This window comes from Grampus griseus, assembly GCF_964374135.1.
Source record: "Grampus griseus genome assembly, chromosome: 16".
NCBI classification, from domain to species: domain Eukaryota; kingdom Metazoa; phylum Chordata; class Mammalia; order Artiodactyla; family Delphinidae; genus Grampus; species Grampus griseus.
In genome coordinates, this window is record NC_139010.1 from 25,048,540 (window position 1) to 25,071,210 (window position 22,671).

General features: G+C 53.3%; 1 protein-coding gene across 1 annotated transcript; it reads right to left on the reverse strand.

Annotated features, from left to right (window-relative positions):
- Positions 1-6,836: 6,836 nt before the first annotated feature.
- On the reverse strand, positions 6,837-18,494 carry TBATA (thymus, brain and testes associated; the record flags this gene model as incomplete). The annotated part of the gene is made up of 9 exons (XM_082674041.1): positions 6,837-6,922; positions 7,976-8,028; positions 9,617-9,761; positions 10,566-10,647; positions 12,599-12,775; positions 13,934-14,013; positions 14,899-15,054; positions 16,957-17,189; positions 18,448-18,494. The coding sequence occupies 9 exons, from the start codon at positions 18,492-18,494 to the stop codon at positions 6,837-6,839; spliced, it is 1,059 nt and encodes a 352-aa protein (XP_082530167.1).
- Positions 18,495-22,671: the final 4,177 nt, after the last annotated feature.

The following is a 22,671-nucleotide window of genomic DNA, read 5'->3' on the forward strand; positions in this document are numbered from 1 at the left end:
GAATATAAACCAATGACAGTCAGACCTCAAGCTAATGTTCAGAGAGGAGGGTGCACACAGGGCCCAGGTAAACAAAGAGGAGAATCAAGAAGTCACCATCTGTGCAAATAAGGGGCTTGGAAAGACGTACTCCAGATCCAACGTAAGCGAAACCAGAAGAAACTGACAGGGTACCTGTGCAAAAACTCCACAGGAGAAGAGGACGGAGTGGGACAGAGGAAGGAGAACATGGCAAAGAAAGATGACATGCACATTTCTGGAAGAAGATACACCCAGGAACAGAAGAAAATATTAGATAAGAACTGTTTGGGGGCTTCCCTGGTGGCACAGGGGTTAAGAATCCGCCTGCCAATGCAGGGGACACGGGTTCGAGCCCTGCTCCAGGAAGATCCCACATGCCACGGAGCAACTAAGCCCATGCGCCACAACTACTGAGCTTGCGTTCCAGAGCCCAGGAGCCACAACTCCTGAAGCCCGGGCGCCTAGAACCCGTGCTCTGCAACAAGAGAAGCCACTGCAACGAAAGCCCGCGTACCACAACTAGAGTAAGCCCGCGCACAGCAACAAAGACCTGATGCAGCCAAAAATAAACAAGTAAAACAAATAAATTTTAAAAAAACAAAACTGTTTTGCATTCTCAAGAAATTAAAGACAACTTGAACTCTGAAACAAGAGATTGAAGTTCAGACAAGGCAATAGAATGAGTTGAAAAGGACTAAGAAAAGAAACAAGGACAAAAATAATACCACTACAGAATTAATGAATGTAGTAGAATAATATCAAGGGTATAGCTGACATGATAGAAACACAAGACAGTGAAATGGAAGACAGATTTGAGGGAAATAAATCACACAGCACGCAGAAGAACTTAAGCCAATGTGCAGTAGATATAAACTCTAAGACGACCCTGTTGACCTGTGAGAAGGATGTACTTGTCAGCTGTTTGACCTTGGACGAATCCCTTAACCTCTCTTCTGAATTCTCGTCTATAAAATTGTGCTAATATCTACCATGTGGAGTTATTATGGGGAGTTAGAATGGGGTTAAGAGGATGGGCTCTGCCCATTCAAGCTGCAAGATTTGAATCCTGAATCGGTTTCCTATTGCTTATACGACCTTGAGCAAGTTCCTTCTTTTTTTCCAGCTCCTTATCTGTAAAATTGTCTTTAACGATAGTATCTACCTCATAAGGTTCCAGCGTGGATTAAACACGTAAGAGCTGAAGGATACTTCTTGACCTAACTTTACGAATATGTGAATATTTCAGTTTATATATATTTGATATGTAAACAAAGTCAACTCATGCTCAATGGTGAAAAATGAAAGGCATTCCCATTAAATACTATTAAAATGCCCACTATCATAGTTATTAATTAACATTATTCTCTGGAAGTATTAGCTAATGCAATCAGACCAAAAATAATTTTTTTTAAGGTATAAATATTTGAAAGGAGGCGTGGTTTGAGACCTAAAAGAGTTCTGACAAGGGCAAAATTAGAAAGCCAGAGGAAGAAGGAAAGACCTGATCTCTGTGGCTCTGGGGACAGAACTAAGGTGTGAGCAGTCAGGAAAGGTGGTGGGATCTCTGTTACTGTCCTTGTCCAACCTGAAGTTGGACGCCATGTCATGGGTGCTACAATGAGGGTTTGCCATGGGCTGGGAAGGGGGCTTGGGAGCGTCTGAGGGATGTCCCAACAGTGAGCTCCTAAGGCTCCAGGAGGGAGGGTACCACCTTCCCCTGCCTTTGCTGAAAAGGGGTCTCCAGCCTATTCTCATCTCACCCATCAAGTGGAGGGCGGTCAGTGGGGTGACTGTTGAGCCAGTAAACTGGGCATGGAGAAGCTGACCCCCGCGTGTGTCCTTTAGCCAAGGGTCCCAAGCGTGGTTCTCTCATCTTCCAACTGCTATCTGTTCTAGTCAACGTTTCCCGAGGTGTGGAAAGTGTACTCTGGTGGTACAAGTAGAACTTAGGGGGCACACGGAGGAACATTATCATTTTAAACATTTCTATTTCTATTTATTTTTGTGTGTATGAGAAACTTTTATAAATAACACCTCCAAACCATGATGCCAGGGATATTATCGCTGAGGTCAAAACTATAGTTAAGTGAAAAAAAGTAAAAAGGTAAATTTAAAGAAATATGAAGGAATATAGTACAGGTGGTGAACAGTTGTAACACGTTCATGACGGGGGTATGAGAATGGTTCAAGTTTGGGAACCAAGGGCTCTTGTCAGTGGCTCTGGAGTCTGATGAGCCTGTATGCTAGTTCTGGGGCCTCTGCTTACTAGCTGTGTGACCTTAGATTATCCAGGATCCCTTTGGTCACGTGTAACATAAAAATCAACTTCTTCTGTACACTCAATTTCCTAGCAGCATTATCCACAATAGCCAAAAAGCAAAACAGCCCAAATGTTCCCCGATGGATGAACGGATAAACAAAATGGAGGATATACATACAAGGGAATATTATTCAGCCTAAAAAAGGAAGAACATTCTGGCACGTGCTACAACATGGATGAATCTTGAGGACTCTATGGTAAGTGAAGTAAGCTAGTCACAAAATGACAAATATTGTATGATTCTACTTATATGACGTACCTAGAACAGTCAGATCCATAGAGACAGAAAGTAGAAGGGTGGTTGCCAGGGGCTGGGGGCAGGAGGGAATGGGGAGTTATGGTTTGATGGGTATAGAGTTTCAGTTCTGCAAGGTGAAAAGGGTTCTATGGATGGATGGTGGTGATGGTACCCCAACAATATGCATGTATTTAATATCACTGAACTATATGCTTAACAATGGTTAAAATAGTCAGGTTTATGTTAAAAGTGCATAAAAATCAACACTTCGATTAAGAAATAATTTTATTGTCTCATATAATGGGGAAGAATCAGGACCATCAGGTGTGACTGAATCCACAGCTTTGTCTCTTGGAGCAATGATGACCGATGATGGCATCATCTCAAAAGCCAACATTCCTTCCCAGCCAACAAAACAATCCCAAGGGTGGACTCTGGTTGGCCTGGTTTGGGTCACATGCTTATCCAATCCTTGAACCAGTCACTGTGCCCAGGAATGGGGCACTCTGGTTGGACGGAGCTAAGTTTCAGGCCCACCTGGAAGGGGGTGGGGGGCATCTGGGCAAACCCAACAATGGCTTTCACAGTGACTAAGGAGACTGGATCCCAAGGAGGACCTAGAGCCATAGGAGAGAAGATTGGAAGGGAAAATCTGTCCTCATGCTTCAGGCAGGCAGAGAAACAGAGGGGAGTGAGAAGAGAAATTCCAGGGCCTGAGCCAAGGAAAATTTAGAAGTGACTCAGGAGTAGTCATGGGGTCCTGACACCCAGCAGAAGTCACCTTGTTGCCCAAAAGGGGGCCCAGACAGGGAGTGCTGCTAAGCAGGGCACAGAAACTCTGCAAAGCCAAGCAGAGCTTACAGGCCACAGCCCAGTAACCAGCCTGGCCTCCAACCTGCACAGGATCTGAGGTCAAGATGGCCCTGAGGTCAAGATGGCCCTGTGCAGGTGACGAGGAAGGCAGGCCAGACACCACTTGCATTTCCAGGAAGGCCAGTGACGACTCTGGCCAGTGCTTTGTGAGATGTCTGGAACCTTCCAATTCTCCCAGCTGGCTGTCCCCCTGGGGTTCAGCAGTGACTCCCTTAAAACATGGAGAAAGGATGCAGGCCTGTTGGAGGACTTCAAAGAGGGCCAAGGAGTCACAGCAAACCCTGCCGAACTCCATACCTAAGGGACGGAAGAAGAGGAAGCAGAAGGAAGAGAGGGTGAAGTGGCTGGAAGTGAGAGAAGGGTCCACTTCTCTGTCTGGAGACAAGTGGGACTTGGGGTGATCCTGCAAGATGGCAGCTGGCAGAAAGTAAAGGGCACTGACAGAGGAGCCCACAGCCTTGAGTTTGAATCCACTGCTTATGGGCTGTGTAAATTTTGATGTTGCTTCTGCTCTGAGCCTTGGGTTTTCCACCTATAAGACCTACTTTACGGGTGGCTGTGAGCATTGAATGAGGTCAGATCATCCCATGCAACCATAGGTTAGCCATCTGTGTTTTTGCAATATGGTAGTTTCCCATTCCCATTTGCATAGCACATGTTTATTTCCACAGTGTTTCTATGTGCACATGATTCAACTCAGTCCCCTTATCTTTCTCCTAACAGACTGCAGAGCTGCTGAGAAAGATCTCATCTGTTCACAATCTACCCGCAAAATACACAGGTAAGAAGCCAGGCCTGAAACATCTTGTCTTTCAATGCAGTGACAATGGGTGCAAAAGCCAGGCAGTGACACAAGCATTTTGCAGCGAGTTGCAAAAGGAAACACGAGATGGAGAAAGCAAAATAAATAGATTTGAAGGATGGGCTAAGGAACTTAAAAGAGAGGTACGCTCCAGGGAGTAAGAAAGTATGAGAATCTGCAGGGGCAGATATTAATCTCATGACAATTTTTCCTGAAAAATTAGAGGAGGGGTAGAAGGATTACCTAAGGACCCAGGGCTTTTGTGCCAAGAAGTATGGTATATTTTGGAAACAGATAGCTTTTAGAATTTTTCACTGTCTGGATTTCAAAAAGTTATTCATGATGGAGTAGCGATATACTCTTGTAACCACAGCTGCCCAGGGGCAAGGACCCTATTCCATGAACAGTCCTCCTGTTCAGCTCAGCCCCTAAATGAGGTTAGACGGCAAGGTGGAGCTGGAGGGTTTGGGAACAGAGGCTGGAGGAGCTGAACTGCTGCATCGATTAAAAAAGTAAATGTGCGAGGATATTCTGAGCCATGCTACAACATGGATGAGCCTTGAGGACATCACGCTAAGCGACGTAAGCCAGATACAGAAGGATAATGCGTACGACTGTATGATTCCACTAATATGGTGGACCTAGAGTTGTCAGATTCAGAGACAGAAAGTGGAATGCCAGGGACTGGGAAGAGGGGGGAATGGGAAATTATTAATGGGTTTCAGAGTTTCAGCTTTGCAAAATGAAGAGAGTTCTGGAGGTGCGTGGTGGTAATAGTTGCAAACAATGTTCATGTAGTTAATGACACTGATGTGTACATTTCAAAGTGGTTTAAATGGTTAATTTTGTGTTATGTATATTTTACAAGGAAAAAATTGGAAAAAATTAAAATAGTGTGGGCTTTCTGGGGGCAAACTGGTGGCAGGGTTGAGGACAGGGCAGGGGAAATTCAGTGAGATGGCAAGGGGCATAGGTTTTTGTTTTGTTTTGGTTTTTTGGGTTTTTTGACCGCACCACGCGGCATGCGGGGTCCTAGTTCCCTGACCAGGGATCTAACCTGTGCCCCTGCAGTGGAAGCGTGGAGCCCTAACCACTGGACAGCCAGGGAATTCCCAGGGCATGGTTGTTGTTTTTGTTTTTATAAATTTTATTTATTTATTTATTTTTGGCTGTGTTGGGTCTTCGTTGCTGTGCACGGGCTTTCTCTAGTTGCGGCGAGTGGGGGCTACTCTTCGTTGTGGTGCGCGGGCTTCTCATTGCAGTGGCTTCTCTTGTTGTGGAGCACGGGCTCTAGGCGCGTGGGCTTCAGTAGCTGCAGCACGTGGGCTCAGTAGTTGTGGCTCACGGGCTCTAGAGCACAGGCTCAGTAGTTGTGGCACACGAGCTTAGTTGCTCCGCGGCATGTGGGATCTTCCCGGACCAGGGCACGAACCCGTGTCCCCTGCATCAGCAGGCGGACTCTCAACCACTGCGCCACCAGGGAAGCCCCAGCCCCTGATCTTGATTGAAGCCTGCCGTGCACAAGTTTTGTGTGAAAGGGGTCATATGAACTGACGTGGGGGAATGGGGGCAGTGCTGGAAGTAGAGAGTGGAGCCACAATCCGTGGACTGAACTAAGTCAGTAGAAGTAGGAGCTCAGAGCCATAGGTGATGATGAAATTGTAAATACTCAATGCCGACCTCCCCACCCCATCCCAAGCAATTTGCAGAAATCTCAAGGAAGACATTGGACTTCCCAGAGGGTCAAAGCCGTCTTCTCTATATCTTAAAGGATAGAGACACCCCAGTTGCATCTGGGTCACATTTATATAATGTCCCTTTCCTTCTTGGTCTTGCCAGCCGCCATTTTCCTAACCATATGCTCTTCAGGAATGTGACCACAACTTTTGGTGAGGGTTGCTGTTCGTAAGGCAGCAGAATACAGCAGATGGGAGCAGGGATTCTAGATCCAGACATGTTGCATTTGGATCCTGGTTGTCACTTACTGTGTGGCCTTGGACAAGCTAATTCACCTTTCTGAGCCTCACTCAGTTTATTCATCTATAGAATGGGAGTGATTCTCTACCTCATAGAGCTTTGGGGAACATCAAACATAGTACCCTATATAAAATATGTACAACAATTCATATAGTGTTCTATATGAATTAGCTAGTATCTGCCTCAGTGCCTGGTAGGGACTCAATAATTGGTATGGATCAGTGTTGGAAAGTGGCCTGTGAGTTCCCACCCTCTGCTCTTATCTACCCAGAACCCTGGGAGACTTGGCTCAAGGATGAGCAGAGCCCCATCTACCACCTGCCCTTCAGTTCTCTGGAACCTAACAGAACCAGGGAAGCCCCACGTGGGGAGGCTTTCTCCAAGGGAGTCGGGATGGTTTGGTACAGCTCATCCCCCCTCCTGGAGCAAACTACCCAAGCACAGACCTCCTGGTAGGAGAGCGGAACTGTCCTCTTAAGGGGAAGACAGTATTTTAATAGGCTCCATGTGATAGGAAAACCGGTACTGCTGTTGAGGAGGTGCAGGCCAAATCTTTGAACTCAGGGGCTCTTCTTGAGCAAGGTGGGCAAAGTGGTGCGAACTCCTCAACACTCTACCTTTGGCTTTGCCGCCTTCTCTTCTGGGTTCTGGCTGGAGTGCACGCGAAGAAGTTGTGCTTTCCCAGGGTTCTCTGGGGGGGGGGCGTGGAACACAGCAGGCAGGAGAGTGTGAGGGGCCAGGTCCCTACCTGGGAGCTGCCCAGGAGATCTGGAGAGACCCCTTCTCCCCGCCAGGCCCTGGTGGATATGTGTGTGCCTGGGTCAGGCCAGGCTTCTGCTTGGGCTCTCCTGGCAACCTGGGAGGGGTTGGCTCCCTTCCCCCAGCCTCACCGCCCTCTTCTACATCCAGGTCACAGATGTCTGAGCAGTACCTACTCTGTGTCAGACACGCTGCCCGGCACACAGGACCCTTTACAGTCTAGTGGGGGAGAACAGTGTACATCGAGAATACCTGTCCTCTCCTCTCCCCTCCAACCTTCCTTCCCCTCCCCCCCACCCCCGCTCTGGTCTAAGGTACCCCCTCCTCCCTGGTCTCCCTCATCCCCTCTGGGACCCCACAGTCCATTCTCTACACAGCAGCCAGAGGGGTCCCACCACACCCTGCTGGTAACCCTCCAGTGAACCCCATGCTCTCTTTATGAGACCACATGCCTGGCCTTTCCCACAGGCCGGCTCTGTCCATCTATCTCATGTCTTACCACTGTCCCCAACCCACAAGGCTCCGGCCACCCTGGCCTGCCTGCTCTTTCACCAACACACCTGGCAGGTGGAAGCCCTGCTCGCGGGCTCTCCCTTGACCCAGAGAGGGCTGGATCCTTCCTGCCTTTCGGCTCAAGGGGCCCTCTCCCCACCCTGCCAGTCCTCCTGATTCTGCCATCGCCCTGTCATTTTCCGTAGGGCACCCATCTGCCTCAGGTGTCTTTGTGGTCTGCACTCCTTCCCTAGGATGAAGCTCCACGGCAGCAGGAACTCGTCTCCAGATTCTCCCCCAGTGATCCCAGAAGCTAGCGCTTAGGTACTGATTAAGGATCTGCTGAACGAATGAGTGGATGGATGCATGGATGGATGAAATGAGCTGCTTCTTTGGGCAGGGCTCCATCTCCAGGGGGTCCTTGTATCCCCTGAGGAATCTAGCCATGGTGGGCCTCTCTGAGCCCCCAGTGACCTGCTATGTGGACTCTTACCTGGTTTTTCGCTTTTTGATAGAGGTGGCGTCTTTGTCTTCTTCAGGGATTGGCTAAAACCAACACAAGGAGAGGCTGGGAAGGTCAGGCTGGAGCCGTGCAGCCAGCCGAGTGGCAGGGTGGGCAGGGAGGTGGGGAAGGTGCCCCAGGGAGAGGCAAGACCCACCCCTCCTGAGAGCCAGCAGGTGTCTGTGCAGGGATGGCCCCACCCCAAGCAGGACCCCAACAACTGTGACTCCATCGCCCGCTGTGGCCACAGGGAACCAAGGCCCTTCTGTAAGGAGCCGTAGGGAGGCCACTGCACCTGCCCTCCCCTGGCTTACTGCTTCCCTGCAGACGGGAAGCCTTCCTGTGGGAGTGGAGAAGACAGAAACCCTGCTTCCCTGATGAATTACTGATGAGCATGGATAACATTCATATCTTGTATTGGCTTTGCACTCAGCAAGCCTTTTGATGCACCCGATGTAATTTTTCCTCCCTATGTTTCCAGGAGAGGGTGTTTTGAGAAGGTGAAACAGAGGCTCACAGATGGGAGGTGGCTTGCCTAAGGTCACAGTGAAGCTGCCTTACCACTGTGCCACCCCTGGTCTCAAAGTGGAAAAGAAAACCAAGTCCAGGGCCAGAGCAAGCACCCACACCTTCAGTACATCCAAGCCAGCACAGCATGCCGCCCCCTTCTCACCAATCCACCCACCCGCGCTCCAGCCACTCCCAAATTTAACATTCCCTAACGCTTCCCATTTCTGACTTCCACTCCTGACTTTCCCCACCCTCTCATTTGCTTGTTCAAATCCTATCCATCCCAGCAGTGTCCCCAGGCGCTATCAGACATACTTAGGGGACTGTTGGAAATACACATCTCCGCGTTCACCCCCACCCTACTGTGTGACAATCTCATCTGCCTTTTCAATAAGCTCCCTGGTGGGTCTGAGCGCTGCTGGGCTTGGAAGTCAGATAAGCCTAAGTCTGAACCCCAGCTTTTCTGCTGCCCAGCTGCGTGATTTGGGGCTGTCATTCAACTGTTCCTGAGCCTCAGTTTTCTCATCTGTAAAATGGAGGTAATACTGCCTCCGTGGGTGGCTGTATGGACTAGAAACGTGTGAAACACCCAGCGGTGTCAGGCAAACATAGTGGGCACTCAGGATTGCTGGTCCCATGGCTGACACTCAGGCCCCAATCCCCTGCTGTGTGCGGACTTCCCTCATCTTCCCTTTCCCCAGCTCATCATTAATCCTTCTCTCCAGCCATGCAGAGGACTTAAACCCGCATAAAGGTACTTCTGCCTGCCTTGTGTCACCGTTCCTTCTCTGCTTGTTGTGTCTTCCCAAAGACCAAGAGCTCCTGGAGAGCTAGATGTGGCTTACCTGGCCCTGTCTTGCTATAAGTGACACAGGTCACCCCCTTAGCATCCCCACGGCTGGCCCCTGGAGTCTGGTCTGGTAGAGTAAGCTTTCAAGCCGCATAGGTAGAACAGGGGGAGGTCCGGGGGAGAGCATGGGCCTCTTCCTCCAGGACAGGCTTAGGCAGCCCAGGCTCTGGCCAGCGCCGGGCTCCCTCCTCTGGCCTCCACTGGCCTCACCTGGGAGGACAGGTGGCTGAATGTTACGGAGGAGAGGGGCAGCTGAGGGGTGCGAAGCCCACCTGTAGGGTAGCTGTTGCCTCTCTTGAAGTGGTTCTTGAATTTCCTGGAGCTGGTTCAGGAGTTTCTCTGATGGGATGGAGACTAGGGCCTGGGGAAGGAGCTGAGCCACTGCTGTCTGCAGGAGGCCTAGTGCCCTGTCTTTCTCTGTAAGCACAAGCGGGGGAGAATCCTCAGGGGCAAGACCTCAGCCCCCATCCTGCCACTAGGTGGGAACGTCAGGGAGCGGGCCCTCCAGCTCTTCTGCCCAGTGGGTCCAGACGGCTCTCTAACCATCTCACATTCTGTCCTCGGGGGCCCGTGGGGAAGGCCACACTTCTCTGGCCCCTGTGTGTGCAGCGTGCCTCGGCCTTCCGCACCTCTCTCGAGTGTCCCTGGTTCTTGGTTCACCTGCCACCTCGGCCCCTGGCCCCCTGGGAAGCCGGCTGGGGACCCGCCCTCCCCCCCTCCTCCTCCACTCTCCCGTCCAATCAGCACTCTGGCTCTCATCACTCCTCACCCGCCCACTTAGATACACCCTCCACCTACCGCCCCAGTGAGTATGTGTACGTCCGTTTACGTGTCCATGTGCACGTGTGTGTGTGCTCTTATGTACGTGTATTTGCATCTCTGTGCGTGTGCATTTCCCACAGTGGTGGATTAAAGGCCATGTCTGCTAAGTATGGTCTTTGAGTGTCTCCCTCCCAGGGGCCGAGGCCTGCGGTCAGTGTGGAGGAGGGGGTCCCCTCTAAGGAGCAGGGTCGTGGAAACCCTGCTGAGGAATGTGGAGGAGGGAGCAGTGACGTTGTCTAGCTGGAAGAGATTAGTTTGGGGCTCCAAAAAGGAGGAGAGGCCCCCGTGTAAGGCCCTGGGGTGGGAGCCGAGTGACACCTGAGTCCTGCAGAAACAGTGGACACAGCCCTCAGCGGTCTCCACTCAGACGAGGTTCTAGGCCCGGGACTGTGTCCTCACCCTTGGGGGGCGCGTAGAGTAGCCAGAACCGGATAGTATTCAAGGAGTCTGTTTGCAGGATTTGAGAAAGCAGCTCCAGGATCTGTGGGCAGGACGACAGGCCTGGGTCGGCGTGGCTGGACAGCATGTAGCTGGCTGCACAGCTGCCTCCCCCGCAAGGTGGTCTCCCAGAGCCCTTGCTTGGCTAGACGGGTCCCCACGATGGTCCCTGCCTCCCCTCCGCACGGGACTTTACACTTTGTAGAAAGCTTTCTCTGCCTACAGCCCTGGAGGAAGATTCTTAACCTCCCTACTGGGCAGATGAGGCGTCTGAGGCCTCGAGAGAGGAGGACACCTCGCAGAGCTGTTGTGGCAGAACGAAGCCTCAGAATCAGGCACCTGGACCCCTCGTCCCTGAGCCCTACTTGGGCTGGTTGTACCCCAAAGTCCCTCACGGGGAAGGCAAGGTCAGGGCTGGCCCGTCAGCTCCTCAGAGATGCACCAACTCCCAAATGCTTGGGTCCTTGGTGTGGGGATTTCAGGGACCCCATGGGCCTCCCCTCCCTGAAGTTCCCAAGTTCAGAGATTGGAGATGTTAGCAAAGAGGTGGGGTGATCCCTGTGGGCGGCCTGAGGGTCGAAGTCAGCTGGTTCTGTGCCCTGCTCGGCCGGGGGCTCCTTCCCGCCCAGAGCCCTGTGCTCTTCACTCCCAGCCGCCTTCTCAGCCTCCAGCATCTTGGCTACTTCAGGGCCCTTTCCCTGCGGCGTCCTCCAGTCAGGGATCAGCGGCAAGAGATCCAGCTCTGTCTTGGAAGGGTGATGGGGGCTTCCTGGGCCAGGCTGCTGCTGGCGGCTGTGCCTGTGTGGAGCTGGGGCCCACGGGGGGAGGCGGAGCCCCCGGGGTCCTAGGAAAGTGGGGTTCCCTCAGCGCTTGGTGGTCAGTCTCCCCAGGACCCGAGGTGCGCTGTCAGTGCCCAGCAGGTCTGCCTCATCCCTAGCAGAGCGGGAACTGGGCCGGGCCTCTCCCCAGGCCTGCGACTGCTAGGCTGCCCACCCTCACCCCCGAGTACCCGCCCCCTGAGGTGACCCCCGCCCCCATCTGCCCGGGGTCCCTCTCCATTCTCCGCATCCAACTTACCTGCCCTGTGCCCCCTCCCCACAGGACCTGAGAACCTACTTCCAGGGAAGGTGAGGCCGCCCTATGGTGGAGAGAGCACTGTGTTCTAGCCCCTGCTATGCTGCGCCCTCTCCGGGGACCTGCGCCGTGGGCTGTCACCCGGCAGGGTCTCAGCCTCCCCGTCTGTGGAATGGGGTCCTGTCTGCTCTCTCTGTTCCCTGAACTGTCTTAGGGCTCCAAGGCGACTGCGTGCTTTAAAGCACTGGTCACAGGGCAGGTGTCAGGATGCTGTCATGGTCTGGCCTCTCCTGGAGAACGGGTGCGCCTTTGAACAGAGACGCTCACTGCCTCGCCCGCCAGCACGACTCCTGCGTGCCTCTCAGGCCCCCATGGGACACTCGAACACGGAGGAGGGGGCTTTATGCTTCGCTGCAGCACAGACCAGACGGCTCCAGGGTGTGGGGAGGTGGCTGCGACCAGCCTTGCAGGCTGCGGGGGGGCAGCAGGCTGGGCGTGGTGAGGACACTCCAGGCAGGGCCTCCACCTCCAGGCTTCTCATTCCACCGCCGTGGCTCCCTTCGCTAACACGTCAGGTGCCACAGCTGGACCAGACCGTGTGACAACGTGTCCGTGCTCCCAGTTTGGCTAAATCATGGAACTAAGGTCCCGAGAGGGAAAAGGACTTAGAGAGGGAAAGGCTCAGACAGAAAGCTAGAGGCAGCTGGGGATTGGAATCCAGGCTCCTGACTCCCAGGTCTGGGGTTTTTGAGCCTTGTGGTCTCAGGTGCAAGGCTCCCTGGGAGAAGCCAGGCTTGAAAGCAGTTTGCAAGGGTGCTAGTTGGATCCCTGTGAGCCTGGGAGCAGGTACCACCATGTTCTCTGCCCTCAGACTAGGGCCTCTGTAGGGTCCACAGCTCCCAACCTTCCCAGCACCTCACCAGCAACTCCTGATCCTGTAGGATGAAGGTCTGGTCTCCTCCACCTGTGCTCGGAGAGTGGTTTCGTACGCCCTGGCGGGAGTGGCGGCGGGCCGTGGCCCGGGAGGAAGCAGGGATGAGCCTACCAGTCTCTGCTGAGTACTTTGCCCCATTCTCCCGCTGAGGCTCCTCCTTCTGCTGGGAAAAAAGCAGCCAGAGACTCTTGGCAGAGAGGGAGAAAGAGGAGAAAGCAGAGGGGACAAGGGGGAAAAGAAGAGGAGGAGGCCGGGGACCCAGGATATCACCCAGGCCAACCCGACCCTGTCCTAGACCCCTCTTGCCAGTGGGGTGGCCCTTCCATTATAGCTATTGCTCTTCCTGCTGGAATTTCATTGAATGTTGGCTCCCCGCCATGGTTCTCGGGTGGTCCTTGTACTTCTTGGGTAGGCCCTCCCCATGCCCCTCCCCCCAGCCCATCAGAGATTTGAAAACAGTATCCTGCCTTGGTGTAGGATACTGTCCCCCACAGCTTGCCATCCTTTCTTTGCCCTGGGAAACCTTCCTGAGCCAGGCCTGTGGGCACAAGGCCTAGGACCTCCTGCCCCTGGAACTCCAGTTAAGACTGGTAGTATCCTTCTCCCCATTTTAAAGATAAGAAAACTGAGACCCAGACAGCTTAGCTGAGTTGCCCTGAGTGTCACAGTGAGTTAGCTGCAGAGCAGGGACGGGAACTCTGTTGCGCAAGACAAGGGCGGGACCAGACTCGGCCACAAAGTTCCGGGCCTGTCCTAGGACCAATTTCAACCACCTTCAAGCTGCCTCCCGCTTGTCCTTATTGGTTTATCAGCAAATAGCACCCAGGAGGCCACCCCCATTCTGTCTGTAATGCTTCAGGGATTTTCCACCCCTTCTCAGATTAGACACGAAACGAAGTTCAGAAATGAGAAACAAGCTGATCTTGCCTACGTCCAAAGTCAGCCCTTCTCCCACCTTCTCCCTCACTGCTGCCCACTTGTGCCCTGTTCCTCAGCCCTCTGGTCTCTAAAGAGGCCCTGCATTTTCCAGCTTGTGAGCCTTTATGCTGTGTGCTTCCACTAGGCACGTCTCTCTCCATCCGCTTCTAAACTATGAGCCCTTCTTGGATTTCTCCACCTGGTACGTTCTGTCCTCTGAACCCTCACTGGGACCCTCTCCCTTGGGTTGAATTCATGGGCCCCTTCCCCCGTGCCAACACTAGCGCCTCTCAGGAAGGCTCGCGCTACACTGATCTGCTGGAAGCCACGTGGGAGGGATTTAGTTACAGAGGAGTGAGTCCATTTCGTCTCTTCTCAGGCAGCTGCTTTGTTCTGCACCCACCTCCTTGCTCTTCAGTGCGTTCTCCTTGGTGAAGATGGCCACCCGGGAAGCCAGGTCTTTCAACTCCTTCTTCCAGGCCTCTGGAAGGAGGGGACGAGATCCGGCCAACTGGTACCTGGGGCTCTCCTCCTTGCCCTCCCTGTACACTGGGTGTGGGGAGGACTGTAGGTGGAAGAGCCTCCTCTCCTCCCCGTCTTCCTGCCCTGCATCTTAACGGGAAGGGTAGCTTCACCGGGGAGGTGGTGCCCTTGAGGGAAGGAGTAGGAATCACACCACTGGTGGGTTGGTGGGTATGGTGGCTACTGATACTGGTGTCCTAGCCTGTGGCTTTACTGGGAGATGCTGGAGAACATTTGGCTACATGTACCAAGATGTTTGTGATTTAGTCTAGCTTTGCCTCTTTTAGGAGCCCAAAGCCAGGACAGAGATTCAGTCGACATGCTGTGGCAGTTACTAAAATACTGAGTGACTCCTGGCGAGGTTGGTGACGAGCACTGCAGCAAGCCTTCCAAGCCCCTCTGCCCCTTCCCCAGGGTCCTCCCCGCCCTTAAGGGAAAGGGAAAGGCGTGGCAGCGCAGAGGCCTCTGAAATGCTGCCCTCCCCCTCCGCCCCCCAACGCACTGTCTATGGCCGGCTGTTCTGATTGGCTGGTGCCTGAGCACACAAGTTATGAAATACAGTATTTCCAATCCTGTTCCTGGCTAGAGCTGTAAGTCACATGACTGTTGCCCACATCTGCTTGTTATGACTCCTCAGACACATCAAAGCCAAGCAGGGGTGCATTTCTGAGGACCTGGGGCTGGGGAGTAATGCAAATGCAGCTGCCTGAGGAAATAAGGAAAACACTGGGGTTCCCCACCAGACCCCACTGACCTAAGAGCAATGGCCCTTTCCTTCTCAGGCACCCACCCAAGCCAGGCACACGTATAACCCCAAGGTAGAGGGGCTGTGGCCCAAGTACCCACCAGAAGCAAGCCAGGGATCCCGATTGGACTGCGGGTCTCCAATGGGGACCGAGATGGTGGGCATCCCGATCAGAGAGCGGGGTAAGAGTGTGGCTTGACGTGAGGCGGCCAGAGAGAACTCGTCCCTGACAACACAGACAGGCTTCCCGGTGAGATCTGTGAAGGGTTAGAGGCTGTGAGAAGGGGGGCCTGAGTGGACCCCAAGAACTCCGGGGGGCTGGGAGGAGGCTGGTGAGCAGGGGCTGCACTTGGCCCACTTCCTCCAGTAACCACAAGCCCAGAGATGGCGAGAGCTGGGAGGGCCTTTGTAACCACTGCGACCTTACCCCTGGGGACACCTAGAATGGCAGCGAAAGGATGTGCTCGGGATCACGCAGTGAGTCAGGCAGAGGTAAGACAGGAACCCGGGCTTCCTGAGACCCTAGTCCTGGGGTCCTTTCGGTGTTCTACGACAGGGCAGTGAAGTGCAGGTGTGAGCACAGAGGCAGGCAGCTTAAAGAAGAGGATGTGGGGACGGGGGCATTAAGCCACAGTTTGTGACGAGAGGGGCCTGGGCTCAGATCACAGGGAGCGAGACCCTCTGGATAAAACGTCATGCCATCTGTCAGGCTTCCAGGGCTGAGTGCGTGGCAGCCTGGAGGCGGTAAGAGACAGTTACACGTGAGGACCCTCCAGTCTAAGGTTTGTGTGATGCTATAGCATCATTAGTTCAGCTTTGGGGAACAGCCTGGTCAGGACTTACCGTGGGTGCTCACTCTGTCTTCCCGAACACTTTCCTTTGGTGCCAGAACCCCTCACTCTCCTGGGTCCTCCTGGCTCACCAGCCCCTCGGCTACTGCTTCCTCTTCATCTCCTCAACCCCTTAGCCTTGGGGTCCCCAGGCTCATGCCAGGTTCTCCTCCCCTGCATCTACATGGTCCCCTGATGATCCCATAAATACCACCCCCATCTGAGCGGCTCTCACGTTGGCATCTCTGCCCCAAATGGACCTGACTGCCTACTCGATACCTCCTCTCAGACTTCTAAGAGGCATCGCACATGTTGCATCTCCCACGTCCCAGACCGAACCCCTGACCCTCCCCACCCTCCACTGGCCCCTTCTGTGGGCTTCCCTGTCTCAGCCAGTGCAACTCCAGTTTTCCAGTTACTCTGGCCAAACACCTGGGAATCGGGCTGCCTCCTCTCCCGTCTCGTACTCTGTTTTGAATCTATCAGCAAATCCCGTTGGCCTTACCTTCTGTATATCTCTAGAGCAGGGACACTAACTCCTCCACTGCTATCTCCCCGGTCCAAGCCACCATCCATTCAAAAGCCAGTAGATCCCTTCTGCTACCTCTTTGCTCTCAACCTTCCAGTGGCTCCCACCTGACTCACCGAGATGGCTTAAGGGTGACCATGGTGAGCTCCAAGGCCCACGCGTTGTGGGCCCAGCTGCCTCTCTGATGCATCTCCTTTCTCTCCCCTCCTGACTCTGCTCCAGCCACACTGACTTCCTTGCTGTTTCTCCAACAGAGCCAGGATGCTCTTGCCTCAGGGCCTCTGTCCTTGCTGTTCCCTCTGCCTGGGACACTCTTCCCCCTGAGATCCACACAGGTCATGCCCTGTCTTCCTTTATCCTTTGCTCAAATGTCATGCTGTTGGTCAGGCCTCCCTGTATAGCCTTGGCACTTACCACATCTGACACCTTATCTATTTCCTATTCTTTCGCACCAAAGAGTCGGCTCCGTGAGGGCAGGCACTGTCTGTCTCGCTCACTCTCATAACCCCAGGACCTAAAACACTGCTTGACCCATAGTTCACACTCATTAGATATTTGGTGGATGGATAGCTGAGTGGCTGAAATGGCCTGAGTTAGACCAGAGAGTGCAGCTCTGCAGCAGAACGTTCATCCCTTTCTCTGATTTGTAAAATGGGAGAATTGGCAATGACGTAAATCCTGTGGGGCTAGGCAGTCTGCCCTTGGACCCCCGCACCCTGCCCCTGCCTCAGGTCCTCCCTTTCCAGCACGCCCTCCCCTGTCCCCACCTCCGGCCAGGCTCTGGCCGGCCCCAGCCCTACCTTGGATGTGGGTCACGTGCTGGGGATGGGGGTGGTGCCGGGAGAAGAAGGAGTGATGGCTGAGGTGGCCGAAGCGGTGGGCACCGGGCGTTTGGGGCTTGGAGGTCCTCAGTTCCTCTCGGATCAGCCTGAAATCCACAATCCCTGGGATCCTCAGTTCTTTCTGTGGCCCGCCGTCCGCGTGGCTCCTTGGCCAGCACCCTGACTTCTCGGGTTTTGGCTCAGTCCTTGGCCTGAAGGAGAGGGTCAGGGAGAAGCAAATGGAGCCCCCCGGCAGCGGTGCCCACCCGAGCTTATTAGAATCCATTCCTGAGATGCTCTGAAGTCTGGTTTCCGGGATTTCACCGCCACCCCCGTGACACCAAAGCTGAGCCTCCCCCAGGCTCCTTTCCCAGCCATGCCATCCGGCCCCAGGGACCCTTCTGTCTTCCTAAGATGCCTGAGCAGGGAGCCAGGACCCCAGTTTTCTCTCAGAAACCATTTCTAAAGCCAGAAAGAGAAGCCATAGACCCACCTACTCATCCAAATACCTGGACTGGAGCAAAGGTACATTATATACACCTCCAGGGCCAGGGGGCTGACCCTAGCATGGGCCTCTCCCCAAGCCAAACTGCTGGCAGCCCAAGAGAAGCCAGCTATAGGCTGTCACCCTCCCCCCTTGCCCTCGGGGGCAGTTTTGGCCCAGACTCAGCGTCCAGGGGCCAAAGCTGGCGCCAAGGCCAGACTAGGCCAGTGAGTCCTTGTCCCGTGGGGGCCCCTCCCGGGAGATGCAGAGGTGACAGGGCGGCTGTCAGGGCTGCGTCGCTGCAGGGAAGCCTCAAGCTCTTGCTTCGCTTCGCTGGAGACAAGCGTCTCAGGTTCTCTGTCTTCCACCCGCACCCCTTCCCGCTCCTGAGGACGCTGTGCTTCTGCCCCCGGAGGAGGCGATGGAGTAGGTCCAGCGAGGATCCAAAGGTGGGCTGCTGTCCGCCAGGGGCCTGGTGGGACCACCTGCCTGCTCACTGTCTGCTTTCCCTTCCGGTGGTTCTGGCTGAAGGGAATCCCTCTGGAGGTGTATAGATGGACTCTGGATATGCTAAGCAAGGCGTTTTGCCCCAGGAATCTCTGCGGATCTCGCTGACCAGGCCCCTGAGTTTCCTCTTCCGTCCTCCATTCGCCTCTAAGGGGTCTGGGACTTAAAGAAATAAAGCAAACCTTCTCTGAAAGTCGCTGTTAGCTGGCCTCCCCTACCCCCAACTAACAGAAGAAGTCAGCCCCTGAAAACCCCTGGAATTTCTGTGCTCCTGCCCCCTGCCTGTGACTCTGTCCCTACCCAGGAGGGGCCCTGCTTGTGATTTGCTAACTCAGGCCTGAGAACCCACTGGGGGCCTGGCTGATGGCAGTGGAAGGTGATCTCCACTTGGACCCTCAGTTTGCTGAGTTCCTTTGTCTTCCGCCCACCCCGGCCCCCTCCACCTCCTTGGTCAGCAGGGAAGGCATTTGGGACCTTACCTCGTCAGTGGGTGCTCCGCCAATTGGGTCCTCACTTCCGTAGCCATTGTAGGGCCTCTAACAGAGTAAGGACCGGCGAATTTAATACTAGTGTTGAAGATGGATAACGGGAACTCTCGTTGACTGGTAGTAGGAGTGTAAACCGGAACAGACTCTAGGGGAAAAAATTGGCAATATCTTATAAAATTGAACATTTGCATGCCGTATCACCCAGCAGTTCCTCTCCCAGAAATATACCCCAGAGAAACTCTTGCAGACGTGCAAAGGGGGCTATGTGTAAGAATATTCAAACCAACATTGTTCAAATTAGCAAGAACCTGGTGACAATCTAAATGTCCAGTGGCAGAAGGATAGATAAATATGCTGTGGTCCATTCAGACGATTGAACGTTATATTGCAACGACAATGAACGAACCACAGCTACACGCAACAACATAGATGAATCTTACAAATGTGATGCTAAGTCCAGGAAAGCAAGTTTGCAGGAGACCATATGGCCTGAGATGCTTTTTAAAGATAAAGTTCAGGGCTTCCCTGGTGGCACAGTGGTTGAGAGTCCGCCTGCCGATGCAGGGGACACAGGTTCGTGCCCCGGTCCGGGAGGATCCCGGAGTGATCCTCCATGCTGCGGAGCGGCTGGGCCCATGAGCCATGGCCGCTGAGCCTGCGCTCCGCAGCGGGAGAGGCCGCGGCAGTGAGAGGCCCGCGTACCGCAAAAAAATAATAAATAAATAAATAATAATAAAGATAAAGTTCAAAAGCAAGCAAAATTAGAGGACTTCCCTGGTGGCGCAGTGGTTAAGAATCCACCTTCCAATGCAGGGGACGCAGGTTCGACCCCTGTTCAGGGAACTAGATCCCACATGCATGCCGCAACTAAGAGAATGCATGCCAAAACTAAGGAGCCAGTGAACCGCAACTAAGGAGCCCACTGGCCTCAACTAAAGAGTACACGTGCTGCAACTAAGGAGCCGGCGAGCTAAAACTAAGGAGCCTGCCTGCTGCAACTAAGAGCCGGCACAACCAAAATTTAAAAAGAAAGAAAGAAAGAAAGAAACAAGAAGCAAGGAAAATTATCATAAACATGATAAAACAAGAAAAAAAAGCAATGAACGCTAAACACAAAATTCAGATAGAGGCTATTTCTGGGGGCAGGTGGGAAGAGGCAGGGAGGAGAGGAGCAAATATGATGTGTTGATGGTGGTATTCTAGTTCTTGGTTTGAGAAGTGCATTTACTGGTGATGACATGAATGAAAGATAATAGGTGTTAAAGCCAAGAATTGTGATTAATCTAAATCTATGGATCTGTACATATAGTGCTGGGGTTGCAGGTGCCAAGGATGGGGTTGAAGCAGGAAATCAGTGCATTCTGAGAATTAACCATCTGAGTCATAGAATCTGCAAGGGACCCCAGAGATCGCCCAGGGCCAGCCTTCCATCAGGTTAGGGTGGAGGGGAGCAGACAGCACTGCCTGAGATCGGGTAAGAGGAGAGACTTGGAGATCAAACAGCAAGGAGCCAGGCATCCTGACTCAAAGTCTCCTGGTCTTTGCCTACAGAGAAAACCAGTTGGCACGGCTTCCTTCGAAGGCAGTTTGGACATCCTTAATGATGGGGGCTAGGCTCGAGAGCACTTAGATGCTGCAGGGTTGAGGACAGGGCATTGGGATGCCCCATACCCACCTGCCTACAGGAAAAAGACTCGATAGAGCAGAGACTTTTAAATACTTTTGACTGTGACCATAGTAAGAAACTCATTTTTACATCATAACCCAATTCACGCACACAAGTGTGCATGCATTTGTGTGTGTGTGTGAAACTGAAGCAGTTCTTACCCTTGTTATATATGATGCATACTGATAGTTTCATCCTATTTTTTGTTTTCATTTTGTCAGTGTTAGATGCAAACTATTAAATTGATTTTATAAGCCAGTAATGGGTCATAGCCCACAGCTGCTGTGAAGAGGTCAACAGAGCCTCTAGCGGGCCAGGCCTGCCTTTTCCAGAGCAAGCCAGGCCGGGGCCCCACTGAATCTGACCCTGACCTTCCTTCCCTCTCTCCCTGGGCCCCCAGCTGGCCAGGCACAAGGGGCCTGATGACACCAATGCAGAGACAGAACTTCCCTTTTCCCCTCTTGGCCCCTCTGGGTCCTCCCCCAGGCCCTGGGCTGTCTGGAGTGCCCATTTCCTGCCCTGTGGAGATCCCTGGACTCACGGAGAAAAGTGGCCGCTATAGCATGTGGGTGAGTAGCCCTTGCTGCCCCAGCAGGAAAGAGCAAAAGGACACGTCAATGGAAAGGCTCGTCAGTTCTGTGGGTAAGCCTGTCGCTTTGTGACTGCATGAGCCAGTGGTTGCTAGGTTACCTCTGCCCCACAACTCCAGAAGCCCGGCACCCCTCTCCTCACCCCCATCCAGCTCCTCTTACCCTTCCTGGAGGGTCAGGAAGGCTCGCTCGAGGACCTGCTTGCCCTCCCTCCAAGCTCCCTTTCTATCTCCCATTCAGCGCTTTCAATGGGGACCAAGGGAGAAAATGAGAATCAGGGGCTGGTTTCAGCCAGCGAGCATCAGGCAGAGAGAGAAAACCTGGCAAAAGAGTTCGGTTGGGCTGGGTGCCAGCTCTGTCAGCCTGACCGGGCTGTCTGCCACCACGGAGGGGGTCTGTCTCCATGCGTCCTATTTCTGGGGATTGATTGGCAGAGAGCTGTCTCTTAGATGGAGAGGAGGAGGCCGCCAACAGGATCCAAAGCGTCCCTGCAGCCCTACTCTAGGCAGGTTTGCTGGGTGGGAGGACCCTGGGCTTTCAGTCCGGCAGGGGTTTCCGTGGGAGTCTGACACTCCCTAGATGTGCCACCTTGAGTAAGTTGTCTGTACTGCCAGAGGTGTGGAACAGTGGTAAGAATACTTGGTTCCGATTCCAGCTCTACTTCCTAGCTATGAGGCCTCAGACAATTCGCCTGATGTCTCCGAGCCTCAGTTCCTCTGTCTCTGAAACGGAGATGATACTTGCACTTATTCTCACGGGAGCTTTGAGATTGCATGACGTAATGCACAGGAAGGTGTTTAGAATAGTGCTTGACACCAAGTATGATAACTTATGTTATTACCTTCTCTGAGCCAATACAATGGGGTACCCTCACCTACTTCTCAGGTTGTTCTGAAGGACAAACTAATAGAAGCGAAGCACCTAGTCATATGCCTGGTGCACAAGAGATGCTCAAAAGTGGTAATAATCATCACTGTGATTGGTATCTTTTTTTTTTTAATTGAAGTATAGATGATCTGTAATTGGTATCTTGGTGGAGGGGAGATGGAGGGGGATGGGATGAGTCCTGAGCCTGAGAACTGCCATGGGTAGTTTACTTTGTGTCTTTGAGGCTCAACTTGGACCGCTGAAACAGGGGACCAGGATAATCCTTTGTGCACAGGGCTGACGTGAGATCAGAGGCTGTGAGGGGTGTCCACGGAGTCTGTAAACAATGCAAGGGTTTGCAGACGATGCTTGGTGCCGTCCTAGGAGTGAGGCTGCTGGGCCTCCGAACGGGTGGGGGTGGGCCTAGTCGAGGATCTTCCTTCTCGGCACCCCTGGCTTCATATCAGTGGCCCGAGGCTTCTAGACTCTGTGTCCTCTGCTGGGGAGGAAGAGCAGGAAGGAGGATAGCTAGAGGCAAACCCAAGTTCTTCAAAAGTTCTGCCCCTCCCCACTGAGGGGTGGGGACACAAAGCACTGCAGTGCCCCATTCAGGGGGGCCCTCTGAGCTTGGCCTCGCCTCCAGTGCTTTTCCATCCACACGGGTCAGAATGTTCTCCCTTCAGGCTCTGGCTTCTCCTGGGCTTGTCTCTGCAGGAATGAGGTGACCCCTTTGAAACCATTCTGAAAGCCCCGCTCTTGCATGCTTCTGGGAATCCTGATGGCTACTATGACAAATAAGACTGAATTTGAAAGGAGAGAGAGCTTTCTCTCCTCCTGCCAGCCCCGCTGTGCTGCTTTCAGCTCACCTGGGGGATTTCCCACAATGTGACCTGACTCAGCCGAGAATAAAACCCACTCATCCTCCCCTTGCACCTCTTACCCCTCCCACTGTGTTGTTTAAAACTGAACACCGGGCCTCCGTGTACCTTGCCGCTTTGGGATTGAAGGGGGTACCGTATGGAATGCCCTCAACGCTGGTTTATAAGGTTTATGAGAGAATTGAGAGGAGACCCTTCTGACTGCTCTTTACGG